This window comes from Myxocyprinus asiaticus, chromosome 14, assembly GCF_019703515.2.
Source record: "Myxocyprinus asiaticus isolate MX2 ecotype Aquarium Trade chromosome 14, UBuf_Myxa_2, whole genome shotgun sequence".
NCBI classification, from domain to species: Eukaryota; Metazoa; Chordata; class Actinopteri; order Cypriniformes; family Catostomidae; genus Myxocyprinus; species Myxocyprinus asiaticus.
In genome coordinates this window covers 13,553,400-13,572,528 of record NC_059357.1, presented here as the reverse complement: position 1 = coordinate 13,572,528, position 19,129 = coordinate 13,553,400, and the positions used below count along the sequence as shown (strand labels likewise).

Genomic DNA, 19,129 nt, shown 5'->3' with positions numbered 1-19,129 from the left:
AAAAAAAATTAACTCACTGAAAGTGGAAAATAATATTAATATATAATATTATTATGCCAGTTTTTTGACGTGGCCATTTTTGTCCACGAGGGACCTCTGATTAACTTTTTTTATTATTATTGACGCACACGGGTTAAACATGCTAAAACGTGTGCTATCAACATGTGTTGATGTTTACATAAGTTTTATAAGAATCTTCCTGTCATAGCTCCGTTTCTGAGCGAACGATCTAGAAAACGAGCGAAGCTTCTCATGGGTTTCGACAGCAGCCATGGGCGGAGCTTTCTGTGCTTTCTGCCTTTTCATTGGTCAACTCTGCACGAGTGTTCGAGAACCGTTCAGAAGATAGCAGCAAGCAGTTGGTTTTGTATTTAAACAGAAGCGCAGAGTGAGAACGTCAGAGTTCTCCTACAGAGCTGACTTCAGTTACAGGGAAGAGAACACAAGTCACGACGGTTTTCTCTGACGAAATAAAACTAATATCTGAGGAAGAAACCACAGAACTGCACAACGGTATGAAATTTATAAATGTTTTCAGTCTTATATCGTCTCTGTTTACTTTTACTATTTAATAAACTAAATCGGTATAATCTTAATCATTTCAAATCATTTTGTAAAGGCAATTAGCTGAATAATAAAGTTAGCCAATAATAGCTCATTTCACACATCCAGCCTTTTCCAGAAAATGTACTGCATTTTTCAGGTAAGAGATCGTGTGTGAACAAGACCTTTTTGAAAATACTGATAAATTTTGTTATGGTAATTTCCCTTACTGAGAAGTTTTTATACATTTTCATATTGATGGTATGTGTGAACATGTACCAGTAAAGGCAACCCAACAATTTTCCTGTAATTTACCTGGTTGTATGTGTGAAAGGGGCTAATGTTTTTATTAAGATGTGCAGGTAAGTTAGTTGTTCCAGTCAGTCTCTGTCTAGAGGAGACTGATATGGGATTTTTGAGACCGATACTGATTTTAGAGGGGGAAAACTCACAGATTATATCAGCCACCATATCGGTATTTATTTTTTGAGCTGGAATGAAAACAGACCTTTTCTATGTGAATTTGTACCGATTTTGCACCGATATGACTATGCAAAGGTACTAGGAAGGCTGCTTTCTTAAATATTTTTATCAAAGAATATTTGAGATTATTATTAGAATTTGTTGACAATGTATAGAAATGAACACTGAGAAAATAAAGAATACAAATACAATAAATAGCTTAATAAACATCAGTACTGTATGTTTATTAAGGTACACCTGGAAGTCAATTGCTGACCATTTAAATAAAGAATAAATAAAAATAAAACATAGCTAAATAAACATCAGTACTGTTTAGTATCAGTCAATTGCTGACCATTAAAATAAAGAATAAATAAAAATAAAATGAGTAGCTAAATAAACATCAGTACTGTTTAGTATCAGTTAAATGCTGATTATATTAATACTGCCGAGTCAAGAGATAAACAGCGGCAGCAGTGTTACACCATATTCTGCTATACAAGTTCAGGGGAAACTTTCAATGGTGGAAAACCAGACTTCTGAATATTACATTTTATAAATGACACAACTGGAATTGTTCAGCTGAAGGGGGTACCAAACTGTAAATCCTGAACAAAACAGTTTGGTGAATACATGTTTACTCATTAGCTTCCACTCAGCTGACAACAATGAAAGTAGCTATGTGGTTAGCTAGTTAGCTATAAGCTCGTTGTCATGGAGAGTAAAAGACAGACATTGTTTATTTTACTTTCCAGCATTGTGTCTCACCAACTAGGTAACAACATAGCATGAAATCAACACTCATCAGACACAATCCACCACTGCACCGTTGTCTGCTGAGCTGCAAAAAGATGCTCTGATGTTTACATTTCAGTCTGCTACATTACTGACTGCACTGACAAACTATAGCTAGCTAACAGCAAACAGACATGAGTGACATGGTTGTCAGGGACAAGGTTAATGTTATATTAGTTATATTGAAAAGGGAAAATGAGTTCAGAGTTAGCTCTGTAAACAGTGGAGTCGGAGCGCACTCTGCTGGACAAACTACACTATGACACCAAATCTAAAGCATTGTTTTCTGCATTATATTTTATGGAAAAATGTTTTCATATCCGATATATTGGTGAAAGGCTAATATCGGGCACTAGTCTAGAGCATTACTGGGACTGCTTCATGTCTATTAATATAGAATACTATTATTATTGTTCATTGTTCTACTTTTTTTTTTTTTTTTGCCTAGATGTTTGATTTTGATTTTGTATTTTGTTTCTCTTGTTTTAGACAGCTGTTAACATCCTGTAAAACGAAGATGTCATCTGCAAAAGGAGTTGCTATTGGAATTGATCTGGGCACTACCTACTCCTGTGTGGGGGTGTTTCAGCATGGAAAAGTGGAGATCATTGCCAATGACCAGGGAAACAGAACAACACCCAGCTATGTTGCCTTCACAGACACAGAGAGGCTCATTGGAGATGCAGCTAAAAACCAGGTGGCCATGAACCCTAACAATACCGTATTTGATGCGAAGAGGCTGATCGGCAGGAAGTTTGATGATCCAGTTGTCCAGTCTGACATGAAACACTGGTCCTTTCAAGTCATCAGTGATGGTGGAAAACCAAAGGTCAAAGTTGAGTACAAAGGAGAGACCAAGTCATTCTATCCTGAGGAAATCTCCTCTATGGTACTTGTGAAGATGAAGGAGATTGCAGAGGCTTACCTGGGGCAGAAGGTTACGAATGCAGTTATCACAGTTCCTGCATATTTCAATGACTCCCAGAGGCAAGCAACTAAAGATGCTGGAGTAATTGCTGGGCTGAATGTCCTCAGAATTATCAATGAGCCCACAGCTGCAGCCATTGCCTATGGACTTGATAAAGGCAAAGCTTCGGAGCGCAATGTCCTGATCTTTGACTTGGGTGGAGGCACCTTTGATGTGTCCATCTTGACCATTGAAGATGGCATCTTTGAGGTGAAGGCCACAGCTGGAGACACTCACCTGGGTGGGGAGGACTTTGACAACCGCATGGTGAATCACTTTGTTGAAGAGTTCAAGAGGAAACACAAAAAGGACATCAGTCAGAACAAGAGGGCGCTGAGGAGGCTGCGTACAGCTTGTGAGAGAGCCAAGCGAACCCTCTCCTCCAGCTCTCAGGCCAGCATTGAGATCGACTCGCTGTATGAGGGCATTGACTTCTACACATCCATCACCAGAGCACGCTTCGAAGAAATGTGCTCAGACCTCTTCAGGGGAACACTTGACCCTGTGGAGAAAGCCCTGAGAGATGCCAAGATGGACAAGTCTCAGATTCATGACATCGTTTTGGTTGGTGGTTCCACAAGAATCCCTAAGATCCAGAAACTTCTGCAGGATTTCTTCAATGGCAGGGAACTGAACAAGAGCATCAACCCAGATGAGGCAGTGGCTTATGGTGCTGCAGTGCAAGCTGCCATCCTCATGGGTGACACATCTGGAAATGTCCAGGATCTGTTGCTGCTGGATGTGGCTCCACTATCCCTGGGCATTGAGACAGCTGGTGGAGTCATGACTGCCCTCATCAAACGTAACACCACCATTCCCACCAAACAGACCCAGACATTCAGCACATATGCAGACAACCAGCCCGGTGTCCTGATCCAGGTGTATGAGGGAGAGAGAGCCATGACAAAAGACAACAACCTGTTGGGGAAGTTTGAGCTCTCTGGAATTCCACCGGCACCTCGTGGAGTCCCCCAGATTGAAGTGACCTTTGACATTGATGCTAATGGAATCCTGAATGTGTCAGCGGTGGACAAAAGCACCGGCAAAGAGAACAAGATTACAATCACCAATGACAAGGGTAGACTGAGCAAGGAGGAGATTGAGAGAATGGTGCAGGAAGCAGACAAGTACAAAGCAGAAGACGACCTCCAAAGAGAGAAGATTGCTGCCAAGAACTCCTTGGAGTCTTACGCCTTCAACATGAAGAACAGTGTAGAAGATGAGAACCTGAAAGGCAAGATCAGCGAAGATGACAAGAAGAAAGTTATTGAGAAGTGCAACCAGGCCGTTAACTGGCTGGAGAAAAACCAGCTGGCTGATAAGGAGGAGTATGAGCATCAGCTGAAGGAGCTGGAAAAAGTGTGCAACCCAATCATCACTAACCTGTACCAGGGGGGGATGCCAACTGGAAGCTGTGGTGCTCAGACACGTGCCAGCTCAGGGCCTGGTTCCCAGGGGCCCACTATTGAGGAAGTAGATTAGTTATGAAATGGGAAATGTGATTGTTCTTTGTAATTGAATTTACATAATTTATTTGATATTTTTGGATCATTTATTTAGATATTTTTGTGAAGCATACAAGTTATTTTTTTATTTTTTTTTATTTGCACTGAACATATTGTACATTTGTTGAATATATTGTAATTTTGCCAGTACTGCAGTTGGAATATTGCATATGGAATATGCATTTCTGTTAGATGTGTTCTGTTTAAGTAGATGTTGAAATGTTATGGTGTCAGAATGTTAATGTTAGTTAATACGTCATCTGCATGTTAAGAAATGTGGTAAAAAAACACATATTTTTAGTTTTGCATTTGTGTAGTCATATGATAATTCATTGTGCCATATTCCATACCTGAAAGGGTTAATTAAGACTGTTAACATTTTTCATGAGTTGACTCTGAACATTTTTAAAAACTATTGAAAATTAAACTTGTTAATTGTTACCAGTGTTATTTTCCATAATGAAAACATTTTTGTTAACTGAAATAAAAATAAAATCTAACATGGTTGGAAAAATGGAAACTGAAATAAAATATACTTTTTCATAACTCCAAACTAACTAAAATAAAATAAAAAAATGCCCTCAAATTAAATGTTTGTTTTTTTAAACAGTATACTATAAAATGATAAACATTTCAAATCCACCTGATTAGACAGAAAATGCTACTGGATAGCGGTAACACAAGACTGCCCTGAGAATTTAGTGACATAAAGCATACTTGAATGATACAAGTAAATGTTTTAGCTCTGGCAGCCATAAAACACTAAAACTAAATAAAAAAAAAAAAACTAACTAAACTGAAACTAACAGTCAAAGAGTGCAAACTGATAAAAACTAAACTAATTTGGAAATGACCAATAGAGAATAAAATATAAATAAAAACAACATTAAAAATTAAGCACAACAATATTCCTGATTGTTACTGCTTTATTTTTTTTTTTTTTTTTTTTTTTTCAGCTTCTTAAATCTATAGTAGCAAGTACTTGATCAACTCTAAACATTTGATATACACTGCCTGGTCAAAAAAAAAAGTCACCATTTGGATTTAAATAAGTAGATACTTAAGAGCCTATAATTGGATAATTATTGCAGTGATTAATATGTTTCAGCTGGCAACAATTCTTTTAACTCTAAATGATGCAGTGTGTAGCTTCTCATTTCTTAAACAACCATGTCTGAAGACGTATTCTGAGGTGGTGGAAATTATGTTACTGGCTGAGTTCGAAATGGCATACTACTCTTACTACTTCTGCCATATGGCAGAAATAGTACGAGTAGTATGGTAGTACGTCAGTATGTGATTTGGAACTCAGCCACTGTGTTTCAGAAGGGGCAAGTTATTGGCCTGCATCAAGCAAAGAAAACAACTAAGGAGATTGCTGAAATCACTGGAATTGGGTTAACAACTGTCCAACGCATTATTAAAACCTGGAAGGATAGTGGTGAACCGTCAGCTTCGCGTTAGAAATGTAGTCTGAAAAAAATCTTGAATGCTCGTGATCGATCATTAAAACGTTTGGTGAAGTCACATAGTAAATAATCTACAGTAGAACTCACAGCTGTGATTAATAGTGAAAGTAAGAGCATTTCCACATGCACAATGTGACAAGAACTTACAGGATTGGGACTAAACAGCTGTGTGGCCACTAGAAAGCCACATGTCAGAAAGGCTAATCAGAAAAACCAATTCAGTTTGCTACGGAGCATAAAGATTGGACTGTGGAGCAATGGAAAAAGGTCATATGGTCTGATGAGTCCAGATTTACCCTATTCCAAAGCTGTCACACATAGTGCCCACTGTACAAGCCTCTGGAGGCAGTGTTATGATCTGGGGTTGATGACCAGGTTATCCCATCAGTGGAGTTTTTTCTTCCCTGGCATATTCCAGGACGACAATGCCAAGATTCATCGAGCTCAAATTGTGAAAGAGTTGTTCAGGGAGCATGAGGAATAATTTTCACATATGAATTGGCCACTACAGAGTCCTGACCTTAACCCCACTGAAGGTTTTGGGATGTGCTGGAGAAGACTTTAAGGAGTGGTTCGACTTTCCGTCATCAATACAAGATATTGGCCAAACATTAATGCAACTCTGGACGGAAATAAATGTTGTGACGTTGCATAAGGTTGCTGAAACAATGCCATGATGAATGCACACCGTAATCAAAGCTAAAGGCGGTCCAACGAAACTTAAGAGTATGTGACTTTTCTGTTTTTTGTTGGCCAGGCAGTGTATAAATACATCAACCTAGTCCTGAAACTTCTGATCGTTTAAAAAAATAAGGACAATTTTTTGCTTGCTTAAAAGTGAAACATAAAAAGATGAAACATACAGTATAAAGACTTAATTGCTTGCATAACATAAAAATAAATGAAAAATGTATTGATCCCAAAGTGCATTTGAGAAGTTACAGCAGTTGGGGTGCTAACTAAATAAACTTATATTTCACCCAAAAATGAAAATTCTGTCATCATTTATCATCATGTTGTTCCAAACTCAAATTACTTTCTTTCCTTTGTGGAATGAGATGTTAGGCAGAAGTTTAGGGACTGACAACCTCAATAACAATTAATTTTCATTGCATCTTTTCCCCCATTCAATGAAAGCGAACGATGACCGAGGATATCATTCTGCATAACATCTCATTGTGTATTCCACGGAAGAAAGAAAATCAAATGGGCTTGGAACAACAGGAGGGTAAGTGATGTCAGAATTTTCTTTTTTGGGCGATCTATCTCTTTTTAGGTTTCGGTTGAACAGAAACGCATAAAATATGTAATAACTGAATGGAAAATTTGGGAAATTACAAAGCAGGCTCAGTTGCGTTCATTGATCAATGAAATCAATTTGTCTCGTGCAGCAGAGATGCATCTCTTTGTGATAGATGGGGTGTACTATAAAATCACCATAAATAATATTTTCTTATCATAGTTTATTTGGAGATGTATTTAAACATGTGATTAAAGGAGAAAAGTCTTATAAAGCCTCATGAAAATTCCCTTTCCATCATGGTCTCTCTGCCCAGACCCCTGTGTGTCCTCCTCGCGCCCCTCTCCGTTGATGACGCGTCAGGACTCATTTCCGGCGACCGTAATCTGTTGTTGAATGTACCGTTCTGTCCAGATTCGGGATGGTGCTCGTCAAGCAATAGTGAGTGGCTTTCACAGATTTTAATTACGCTTTATATTCGACAGCATGCCGCTGCCGTCTTTTACGTATATTTTAAGCCCGTGATTTGGGGTTTGCTGGTCGGCGCTAGCCGCTTAGCCTTCCCGATACAGCATTGGTGTGTTTTATGGATCGCTCCCCCAGCAGCACCGCTATTCAGACATGCATGATACGATGCATATTTAATAAGAGCTATATATTCCGTTTAGGTTCGGTTGGATGGTAAAGAGCTGGTTTATCGCGGAAAAAACCGGGACCAGCTAACGACACGCCCGTTATAATGCGGTGTCACAAACAATATCAGAGAATAAATGCTACCTGTCTTTTATTCATTCTCATATTGCTTTGTAACCCCTCTGTTTACTTCTTTTTTCAGCCAGGTGCTGTTGCCATGTTCAGTAGAAGAGGTAAGACCTAAATTCACCACTACTACATTAACCGGCTTTTATGTCTTCTGTGATCGAAAGCTGGTTTAATTTTCTGTATTTCTGTTATTGCTTCAACAAATAATGAGACAGTTCCATTCACGCCGTTTGTCAGTTTAATGTCAACATCTTCCTTTTCTGCATTACATTGTTTGTCTTCATTGTGCGGTGAACTAGCGGACAGTTGCCATTAGTTACTTATGTAACACCCCTCAACCCCCTCCCAGTACCAGGTTGGCCAACTGTACTCGGTCGCAGAGGCCAGTAAGAATAACACAGGGGGAGGAGAAGGAATCGAGGTCCTCCGAAATGAACCTTACGAGAAAGATGGGGAGAAGGGCCAGTACACCCACAAGATTTACCACATACACAGGTGAGTGCATGTGTTATTGTATTGGTCACCAAAAAGTGTGTAAACCAGAAACTTCTAGCACGGACATCTACTATTAGCTGGTGATTTATAGTTAAGTATACCAACATGTAGTGATACGTACCTACTATTCTAGTGATATTTTGTGATATATGGAACCCTTTTTATATTTATACGTCTTTTACAGCAAGGTTCCTGGTTTTATTCAGATGTTCGCACCTGAAGGAGCCCTGGTTTTTCACGAGAAAGCCTGGAACGCCTATCCCTACTGTCGCACTAGTTAGTAAACATTAGTTACCTGTGCGAGTGTGTTATTTAAAGTGTTCCTGGGTTATCTTGTTCCATATCACACTGTTCATACTTTATTACCCTGGGTTAGTAATTAAAGGAATATTCCAGGGTCAATACAAGTTAAGCTCAATCGACAGCATTTGTGGCATAATGTTGATAACCACAAAATGTTTTTTGACTCATCCCTTCTTTTCTGTAAAAAAAAAAAAAAAAAAAGAGGCAGAAATCGAGGTTACAGTGAGACACTTACAGTGGAAGTGAATGGGGCCAATTTTTGGAGGGTTTAAAGGCAGAAAGTTTATAATTTTATAAAAGCACTTGCATTAATTCTTCTGTTAAAACTCATGTATTATTTGAGCTGTAAAGTTGTTCATATCATTGTTTTTACAGTCGTTTTAGGGTTTGTTGAGATTACATCATCATGCAACGAAGTTGTAAAATTGGCTATAACTGTACACAGAAAAGGTTAGTAAGTGATTTTATAACACTGAAATCATGTTAACGTGCATATTATTTATGTCATGTGACTATACTTTTGAAACAGTGAGTATTTTGATGTTTACGGATTGGCCTCGTTCACTTCCATTGTAAGTGCATCACTCTAACCCAGATTGTTTCTTTTTTTTTTTTTTTTTTATAAAGAAAAGGAGGGGCAAATCGAAATTAATTTTTGTTGCAATCAGTATTATGCCACAAATGCTGTCGATTGAGCTTAACTTGTATTGAACCCGGAATAATCCTTTAACACAGGGTTAAAAACGTTAAGGGCCGTGTGAAAATTCTTCAAGTTTGTAATGCATTGTATGATTCTACCTTATTTTTTACTTGTGTATTATATTAATTGTGTACTGAAGCAGTCTTCTGCGATGCAAGCAAAATACCTTACCTATTGTCCATCTTTTCTTTTCTCTCCTACACTGAATTGAATTTGGAACATCCTAGTTGTTACAGTAAGTGTATCTTTGAAATCATCATACTATTGACATGATACTGGACTACTCCCAGGTCATACTTGCTGAATCACAGGGTTTTGTCAGCATTGCTCACTGTTGAGTAAAATTACCTAAACATTCCATGCAATATGCTAAAATCTTTGTGCCATCTGCTTTTCAGAATGAGTACATGAAAGATGACTTCTTCATTAAGATTGAAACCTGGCATAAAGCAGATATGGAAACAACTGAGAATGTGAGTGTAATAAATACATGGTTCATCAGCTCTTAGATATGTGATACCAAATAACTCAAAGTGAAAATGAAAGGGATTATGTCATAACCCCCCCCCCCCAACACACACACACACATATCCACCTTATTTTTCAGCGAAACTAGGGCCTTCTTGAATGTGGACCTTTTCTGGTATAAGCCACCTCAAGCCATTTCAGCGATTAAAAAAATACTCATTTATACTGCTTAATATTGTAAGCTGGCAATACATGTGATCGCATTATTATAATGTATTATTATTTTCATTAACATATTATTTTGGAGTGCATATAATTTTACCTTTTTTCGCATTTTGCCATCATTTTATCACATGCGCTGACATGGACAGTCCTCAGCAGCTCTGTCTATCCTGGCTTCCACAAACTTTACACAACCAGGAGAGAGCAGAAAGCTGCTGCGGAACTTTGTCTCACTTGCCGGAAATGCAGCTGCAGCTTACTTCTGCTTTGAAAAATATGGTGGATATAACCTTATTTCTTCCATGTAACACAAAAGGAGACAGAAAGTTAGCCTAATTTACTTTCATTGTATGGGAAAGAGTAGCATCAACATTCTTCAACATTTCTCCTTTTATTTTCTATGTGAGAAAATAAAGCCATACAGGTTTGTAACGACATGAGGGTGAGGAAATGATGATGTAATTTTCATACTTGTGGACAATTTAAGTATACTTTGTAATTTATTTGAATTGAGACTTATTATTATTATTGCAGACTTATTACATCATTTTGCATCATTAATTGCCTGAAGGACAACTGTATTGTATGCAATCTAATGTTTCCATCTTCCTCTCATGCAGCCTCATGGTCTCCCTCCTGAGGAGTGGGAAGAGACAGAGATAGTGCCAATCGATATTGCAGATCGTTCTCAGGTGGATGATGTGGTGAGTTGAATGAAAAAATCACATTTGTGTCTTTGTGTGAAATGTTTGTGGATCCACTTAAGTTTAGCAGAAATGTGATTATGTATCAATTTTCTCTGTTGAGCTGCTATTTTGCTTCAATATCTCTCCTCCTCCTTTCTATCCCACACATATATTCTATTCTGTTCCTTTAACCGCTCCATTCATCTCTCTATCAATCTGGGTTACAGGACTATAAACCAGAAGAGGACCCTGCTATCTTCCACTCAGAGAAAACTGGGAGAGGACCTCTTGGGCCTGAATGGAAGGTAAACATGATCACTACCCACATACAGTATATTCACACACACACACACACACACACACACACACATACACACACATATATATATATATGTGTGTGTGTGTATGTCCATGCATTCTGAAATGCAGTGTTTACTGTGATAATCGATATGAAAACTTCTATGCACAGTTTTTAACTCTCTGTCTCTTGTAGAAAGAGCTTCATAACGGTAACTGTCCCTTCATGACGGCGTATAAGCTGGTGACGGTTCATTTTCGCTGGTGGGGTCTGCAGGGACGTGTGGAGAACTTTATTCATAAGGTAATCCAGTAGTACCCTGGCCTATAATACTTATGGCTCTTTAAGCTAAGCACAAGCAACTAGTCTACAAAAAGAAGTGCCGATTGTAGCACGTGCCTGTCGCCAACGATCTTTTAGTGTGCCCACTACTGAGACATGTTCAGAGATGCAGACGCTATGACAGATTTCAAACCTGTTTGAAATCTGGCCGATCAGTCATCAGATGTGCGCTAGAGGTCGACTGATAGTAGATTTTGCCAATAACGATAACTAAGCTGGTGGAAAAGGTCAGTATCGGTCAATTAATCGGTTGGTTTTTAAAATCGATTTCTAGTATGTAAAAAAAAAAAATCTTAGTCTTAGGCACAGACATAGGGGTATCAAAAGTCCAAAATCAATAAAATCCCAGATGCAGTTTATTGTGTAACCAAAATCCTAATACTTACCAGAAAAAAATGAAAATTTGGTGCATAAGGCAGGACTTTTAACTATAAACAAGCCCAAATATTTCACCTATTACCTACAAATATTTCAAATATTAAACCATATTTTGAGGAATGAGGTTTATTATTATTATCAAGATTACGGCTGTCAATCAATATTTGTTTTCTTTTAATCGAATTAATTACATGACATGCCGATTAATTAAACGAATTAATCACAATTAATCGCATACATCATTATTTGCTGAGAAAGGCCTCCAAATAAAGATTATTTATATAAATAATGCATAAAAATTCAAATATTTGTAAATGTAATACGTGTAATTTCTATAATAAATATATAATACGGGTTGAAATACAGAAATAATTTGCATTATTGTGGCAGATGAATAAAACATTGATTAGACAATACAAAAAGAACTCAATATATTTTATGTTTTATTCTCATATCATTGAACAAGCCTACACTTGACAGCAATCTGTTTTGCAATCTGAGTTCGTCAATGTGTGTAGTTCTCACTGGTATTCATAATCATAAATGCTGCATTTTTAGGACGCTCTGTCAAGATAAAAGTAGTAGAAACTCGATGTCTCAAGATTCGTGTATTCTTTTGTGTTTCGCCCACCTGTTATGCTTCTTCAGTGAATGGTTCTAATTCTGTGGCTGCACTGCTTGTGAGATTTGTTGAGGCGGCTGCAAACAATACACGCGGCTCGCAAAAACGGATGTACTTCAAGCTTGAAAAAGTCTGTGTCACTTGCTGACATCGCATCTACGACTGCTTCACGTACATAATGAACATTGGAAGATCTCTGCCCACTTGCGGCTCGTATGGTTGGAATATCCATACTTTTATCACGGAATTTACGTACACGCCGGGGCATGATTAATTGTGTTAATTTCTTTTACGTGTTATTTTTTTAATATAATTAATCGCACAAAATTAACACATTAAATTGATAGCACTACGCAAGAAATGAAGTTGGAGACACGATGTATGTGCTGACAGGGCATGTTTGCATATACTTGCTTTTTTCTTTGTATCCCCTCGCTTTAATTTAGAACACTCGATTATCCAGTCAAAATAAAAAAATATGCATTGAAGTGAGGATAAATATATAAAAATATGGATGAATATTGACAATGATGAAAGTTTTAGTTTCAGCAAATCTCCACGAGGTGTCAGTGACCACGTTTATATGCACTTAAGAAAACGGTTTATTGCATAAAGTGGCATTCTGAAACAACATGTAAACAAGAATGCCGATTTCCTTACACCGCTTAAGGGATTAAGAGAAAGCGGTTTAACACACCCAGGTTTCTTGATGTGGCCATGTAAACATGTTTGAAGAGTGCGCATGTACGTGAACAGACTGAAGAACAAACGTCATATGATGGAGCCCAATAACAAGTCCTCACAGTGGAAAGAATTCAACATTTCTGGGAGTACAGTAGGAAAAGCACATACACTATTAACTATACACATTTATACACGATCCCTTACGTCCGCATTTATATGCTAGGACATTGGTGGAATCCCGGAGTTTTACATAAGAGGGAGGTCGCTAAAGAAAGTTAAAAAAACAAACACAGCAACAACTGTGGAATATCTGAAAATAAACCGAAGGAACGGAGAATAAAATAGCAAAGTCTTTCTCAGATGCCATGTTTGTTATTTACACAAGCGTTGCAGGGAAATTACGTTGCTGTGGAGAAAGCTGCTTACTGACTGAGCCGCATGTATACGGGAGTAAAGAGTATGCTGTTTATGCAGTACATGTAAACCAGAACACTGCTTTCTCGCAATAACATGCTTTCTCACAATAAGCTGCTTTCTGGTGTCTATGTAAACGTAGTAGTCATTAATTGTTTTTATCAGCATAGATTCTTTCTAAAAGTAACTGTCGGCACTGATTAAATGGTAAAACCGGTATTTCGGTCTACCTCTGATGTGCGCAATATCCTGACGAGCGAGAGAGCAACAATGACCAATAGCCAACGACTTTGTGAAAAAGGACAAGAGGAGAGAGTAATGCATTGGGAAGCAGGAGACAAAAAAATTTTATACATAAAAATAAAATAAAACATCCAACTGCTACTCATATCTCCCCACTCAGTGCAAAAATGACCACAAGCTATTCCTCTTTGTTGTTTGATGGTATTTTGTCAAGAATAAACTCTACCGTTGCTATATATGTTTGTAAGAACAAATTTTGGGATCATAGCTTCAGTCGGTGAGGAGAGCGATCTAGTAATTAACGTACTTGCTCTGCGATCAGTTGTGTAGTGTTTGCACACACAGGAAACGAGACTGTGAGTTTTTTTTTTTTTCAGTTTGGAATGCCCAATTCCCAATGCACTTTTAAGTCCTCGTGGTCGCGTAGTGATTCGTCTCAGTCCGGGTGGCGGAGGACAAATCCCAGTTGCCTCCGCGTCTGAGACCGTCAACCCGCGCATCTTATCACGTGGCTTGTTGCACGCGTTGCCACGGAGACAGTGCATGTGGTGGCTTCACCGCGGCAACCATGCTCAACTCGCCATGCGCCCCACCGAGAACGAACCACATTATAGTGACCACAAGGAGGTTACCCCATGTGACTCTACCCTCCATAGCAACCGGGCCAATTTGGTTGCTGAGGAGACCTGGCTGGAGTCACTCAGCATCCTGGGATTCGAACTAGCGAACTCCAGGGGTGATAGCCAGCGTCTTTACCATTGAGCTACCCAGGCCCCCGAGACTGTGAGTTTTTAAATATGCCCAGGGCGACAAGTTTCAGTCTTCTAGTGCGCTGCTGACTTTAGTGAAAACTCTTTTATTCTGGTTTGAGATATTTTTATACATAAGGATTTGACAGCTGAAATAATTCTTAACTGGTCCTTGTTCATGCTGTTGTTGTGAAACAGGTTTGCTTATAGTAACACAAATCCTATCTCTCTCTCCGTCTCTCTGAGTAGCAGGAGAAAAGGCTCTTCACTAATTTCCACCGGCAGCTCTTTTGTTGGCTTGACCGCTGGGTGGACCTCACTATGGATGACATCCGCAGGATGGAGGAGGAGACGCAGAGAGAGCTGGACCAGGTAACCATTACTATAGACACCATGTGTCTCAGTCCTGCACTTAGCAACTGAATTCTGGGCAGGAAATAACTCCAACATTTGATGTCGCTGATGGTTCTACAGTTGCAGATATTTTATTAACAGCAGTTTGGCAAGTTTCATATTTGAAATAATACCCCAACTTCATAGAGTAGGGATGTGACCTACAGTAGTGCCACCTGTGGGCTGACCAACTTAATTGTATTATTATTGACAGTGCAGTTTAAGTGATGGTATTTATGCATTGTAGATTATTACTTAACCCTTTAAGCTCTGAAGGTGTTTTTAAGAATTTCCTGTTTCAGTGGCATACCTAAAATTAAAAGCTTATAACTCGATAAAAAAACTAAACAAAAAAAAAAAAACAAGGAATGTTTGGTATCATTTAAAAGAAAATGTAAAAATAAATAAATAAATGTCATGATATAGATTATGATAAATTTTGATACAGCCTAAGAAACTGCTGAAAAATCACAAAAAACTTAAGCCAAAATGTAAATGTTTTCTTTTTCTGATTTGACATTATTTACCTCAGGATGTAAATAAGGTGGCTCTGAAAAACTTGTTTGTTTGGTTCCCAATCATATCACCTGTAACTGAGTCAAATGTTTGTGTTGATATGACAAAGCAATCAAAAGTTATAGCATTACAAAATTAATTTATAGTAGTGTCCGAAAACATCTCCAAGTGTCTTAAAGCCTCTCCAAACAAATAAAACATAAAAATGGTACATAAGAACTAATTACACATGCAAACACTACCATGACTTAAGGTTTGCATAGCATGCAGTCATGATTTTGGAATTTAATTCTGTGGCATTTGAGTGATCATTTAGTCTGTGTCATATACTTGGCACCATCTCCTGGTGGCCATATGTAATTAGAGTGATTGATCACATGACTCTCTGCCCAAATATGGAGGACTATCACCATTGGTTGGAGCAATCTGAACCCAATCGGATTGGTTTAGCATTCCATGACGCTGCAGCATTTCCAGTGATGTCATCTGATCAAGGAAAGCTAACGTGTTTTTAGCCAGATAGCACATTATGTGAGTGTGCACATTATGCTTTGTGTGGATTATCTAATGATCTATGTATTTGATTAATTTGTGTGTGGGCTTGTTTTAAAGATAATCACCTCCTCTAAGTAATGGTATGTGATATTTTATGTTTATCTTATGTTTATGTTTCATGAAGTTATAAGCGAAAACGCGGCATATGAGCAACACCTGTTCACAAGAAACATTTAAAAGATATACTTCGCTATTAATCTATATATTTTTTGTCTAGGTTGTATTCAACTCTTTGAGAGCTTTCCAACAACATATGACACATGACTATTTGATCAGTTTGATGTTTTTACAGATTACAATAATATTTACAATGCACCATTTTTAATAAATTATTTTTTCTGCGAATTTCAAAGCACTTGTTCAGTTTTGGTCATAATGCCTATATGCATTGTAAAGTAGAGCTTCTATGCTTTAAAACTATAAAAAAAAAAAAAACTGTAGTTATTAATAGTTTTAAGAATATTAAGAATATGAATATTTTCCACACATTTAAGGGTTAAATACAAAATAGCCGTTAGTGAAGATTTTACAAATGATGACCCATCTCAAAATTAGGATTTTGTTTATTGAAATAAAATATCCAATGTGACCAAGAGTAAAGTGCCACCAATAAGGCCCCAGGGCCTCTGACCGCCAGGGGCATCAAGTTTAGAGGTCCACTATGACCTGCCACCCAGAAGCAAGCCACTAACAGATGTATAATTTATATAGATTGATAAACAGCGCTTGAATGTGTGCAAAACATGGTTGTGTTGAACACCTTGTGCATGCACAGGAGAATAATAGTTCTGTGGATAAGGAGCATAATGCTGGATTTATTGTACTTTTCCATGTCATTATTATTAAAAATCTCTTTCATTTTCAGATGCGCAGCCAAGGCCCTGTGAGAGGGATGAAAGCAGGAGAGGACTAGGAAGAGATCGAAGAATGCAAGATACAAAAAGGGGCTACTTTTTATTTTACCTCCTTCAGTCCTCATGGCCAATCACAACGTGCCACATCACCAAGCCCTTCCAAACAGGAAATGGTCATCCTTACTGAGGACATGTCCATTACCATAAGTGTGAATGTTTGTGCGAATGTATAAAGTATGCATGTGTAGCCGTGGTTGTGCAGTTTGACTTTAAACCTCATTATTTGCTGCCAAATTCTTTGGGACTCACTTAAGATACGTTAAGTGATACCGGCATTTCTTTTTATAATTAAGTGTTATAATTGTTTAATGTTTTTTTTTTTTTGGTTCATTTTGCAACCATCAGCTTTTTACTGAGTGCGCCATTGGAGTAATGAGTCCGAAGCCCTGAGGAATAATTTTACTACATGTATTTTGACCATAAATAAATGAAAAAAAGTAATTTACTTAATTCTGTTATATTTATCTTGTTGTTTGGGAAATCTTGGTGGGAACATGCCTCAAGAGGTAGGATCATGTCAGAAAATGTATTAAAGGAAAAACAGAAAGCTTGTTATACTTGTAAGAAGCTCGAAAGCATAACGGTTTTCAGGTTTAGATATGGTGGGGTTTTGGTTTGGTTCTGCACTGATTACAGTGTGGATGTCATTGTTGAGAGCTGTTGAGTGGATAATGTTTCATTTTTAAACTTGAGTGTAAGAGCCTTGAAACCCCTCCCACCTTTGACTGACATGCTACAGGCCACACCTCTCCATTTGGATGGGGATGGTCAAAATTTTTGGAGAATGAAGTTCAATTTACAATACTGTAACAACAAATAAAAGAAAACATCATTGACTACTAAGAGTTGTGTGTGTCCTTTTATTCTAATGCATTTAAGTAACAAAAGATTTGGCAAACTAATTAACGGAAATTGGCCTTGCCTGAATTATGCAAAGATAGAGCAACAATAAACCCAACCTTCATTTATGTGAGTGTTTATAAAATACTCATTTTGAATCCATAATTGGTAGGTATTCTGTGTACATCACCTGTATGCCAATTTATGGCACTTACTGTAGCTGTTTGATCATATGGACACTGTCCTCTTTTGGTTGGGTTTGTATTGACGTCTTATTCTGTCTGTATAATTCTCATCCATTTTCAGTTCAAATTTAACAGTGATTTGGGTGGACTTTTTACTGCTGCGTTTTATTTGTATAAATTAGGTCACGGACTAGCAGGAAGATGTTTTAAATCTATAAATCTGTAACAATTACAGGCTTGGTGGGCTCAGTAAATCATAGACAAATATTTGAGATCATGTTTGACATGGCCTAATGTGTCAGAGGACTGCACTGAGATGAACCTATTTCTAAATTTTAGTCTCCTAGCTTGCTCGCAAGGCATTTCAAGAAAGTCAAAACATTTGTACTTCCATAGCCTAATTTAGTATAATAGTGGTGAAACTGTGCAACTTTAAAAAACCCAAGGCCCCAAGACTGCACATTTCCATTAAAGTAGTTATGAACCTTTGATATCACCAACTGTAAATTTGTAGCTGCTGATTAGAGAATATGTTTTAAGAGTTTATCTGTATCATTTAGGACAATTTATGTAAGGTAAGATTATGGTAAAATCGGTAAGATTAAGAATGGAAAAAATATTATATTAAAAAGAGAAAAAAATAAAATAAAATATAAAAATCTTTCCACCAATTTTCATTCTCAAGGCTTTTCACACGAACTGCATATGCCATGGGTGCAAAAGGTCAACAGACTGAGTTATATCATCTGAAAAGAGTTTATATAACAGAGAACATCCTGCTTTAAATACATACTGGACAGAAGGCATAAAAAAGTGTGAGACAGAGAGAGTGTGATGAATAAATGAGGAATTAACATAAGGAAAAGGAAAGGGATGTCCATATAGAGGGATTAAATAAGAAAAATAAAGATATAAACAGGTCGGCATTACGTAATTTAACTTTATGGATTCTCCCAATGATGCGCTCTGACTCATATGTCATTCCGTCTAGTCTAAACAAGGCGACCCATAATATTCATCAATCCTCTTGAGACCCAGAAATTCACAATTGTCAATTGTAATGACTTACTGTAATATTTTCTTAATAACTGAGTCTTGAAGTTCATAACATATAGGCAGGATTGGGGAGTAACGGAATACATGTAACGGGAATACGTATTTAAAATACAAAATATAAGTAACTGTATTCCACTACAGTTACAATTAAAATCATTGGTATTTACAATACAGTTACATTCAAAAAGTATTTTGATTGCTGAAGAGATTACTTTGCATTTTATTGTCATTTGTTTCATTTAATATTTAGTCCTTTCAGATGGAAATATTTATACATATAAATGATGCGATCCAAAGTGCATTTGAACAGTGGTGAAACACTT

General features: G+C 37.5%; 2 protein-coding genes across 2 annotated transcripts; both read left to right on the top strand.

Annotated features, from left to right (window-relative positions):
- Nucleotides 1-357: 357 nt before the first annotated feature.
- Nucleotides 358-4,873, top strand: LOC127451686 (heat shock 70 kDa protein-like). The gene is made up of 2 exons (XM_051716558.1): nt 358-513; nt 2,290-4,873. The coding sequence occupies exon 2, from the start codon at nt 2,318-2,320 to the stop codon at nt 4,247-4,249; it is 1,932 nt and encodes a 643-aa protein (XP_051572518.1). The 5' UTR covers nt 358-513; nt 2,290-2,317; the 3' UTR covers nt 4,250-4,873.
- Nucleotides 4,874-7,327: 2,454 nt separating this feature from the next.
- On the top strand, nt 7,328-17,568 carry pitpnbl (phosphatidylinositol transfer protein, beta, like). Its single transcript, XM_051717030.1, has 11 exons — nt 7,328-7,422; nt 7,817-7,847; nt 8,093-8,238; nt 8,423-8,514; nt 9,469-9,476; nt 9,640-9,714; nt 10,552-10,635; nt 10,845-10,922; nt 11,111-11,218; nt 14,597-14,719; nt 16,677-17,568. The coding sequence occupies exons 1-11, from the start codon at nt 7,403-7,405 to the stop codon at nt 16,722-16,724; spliced, it is 813 nt and encodes a 270-aa protein (XP_051572990.1). The 5' UTR covers nt 7,328-7,402; the 3' UTR covers nt 16,725-17,568.
- Nucleotides 17,569-19,129: the final 1,561 nt, after the last annotated feature.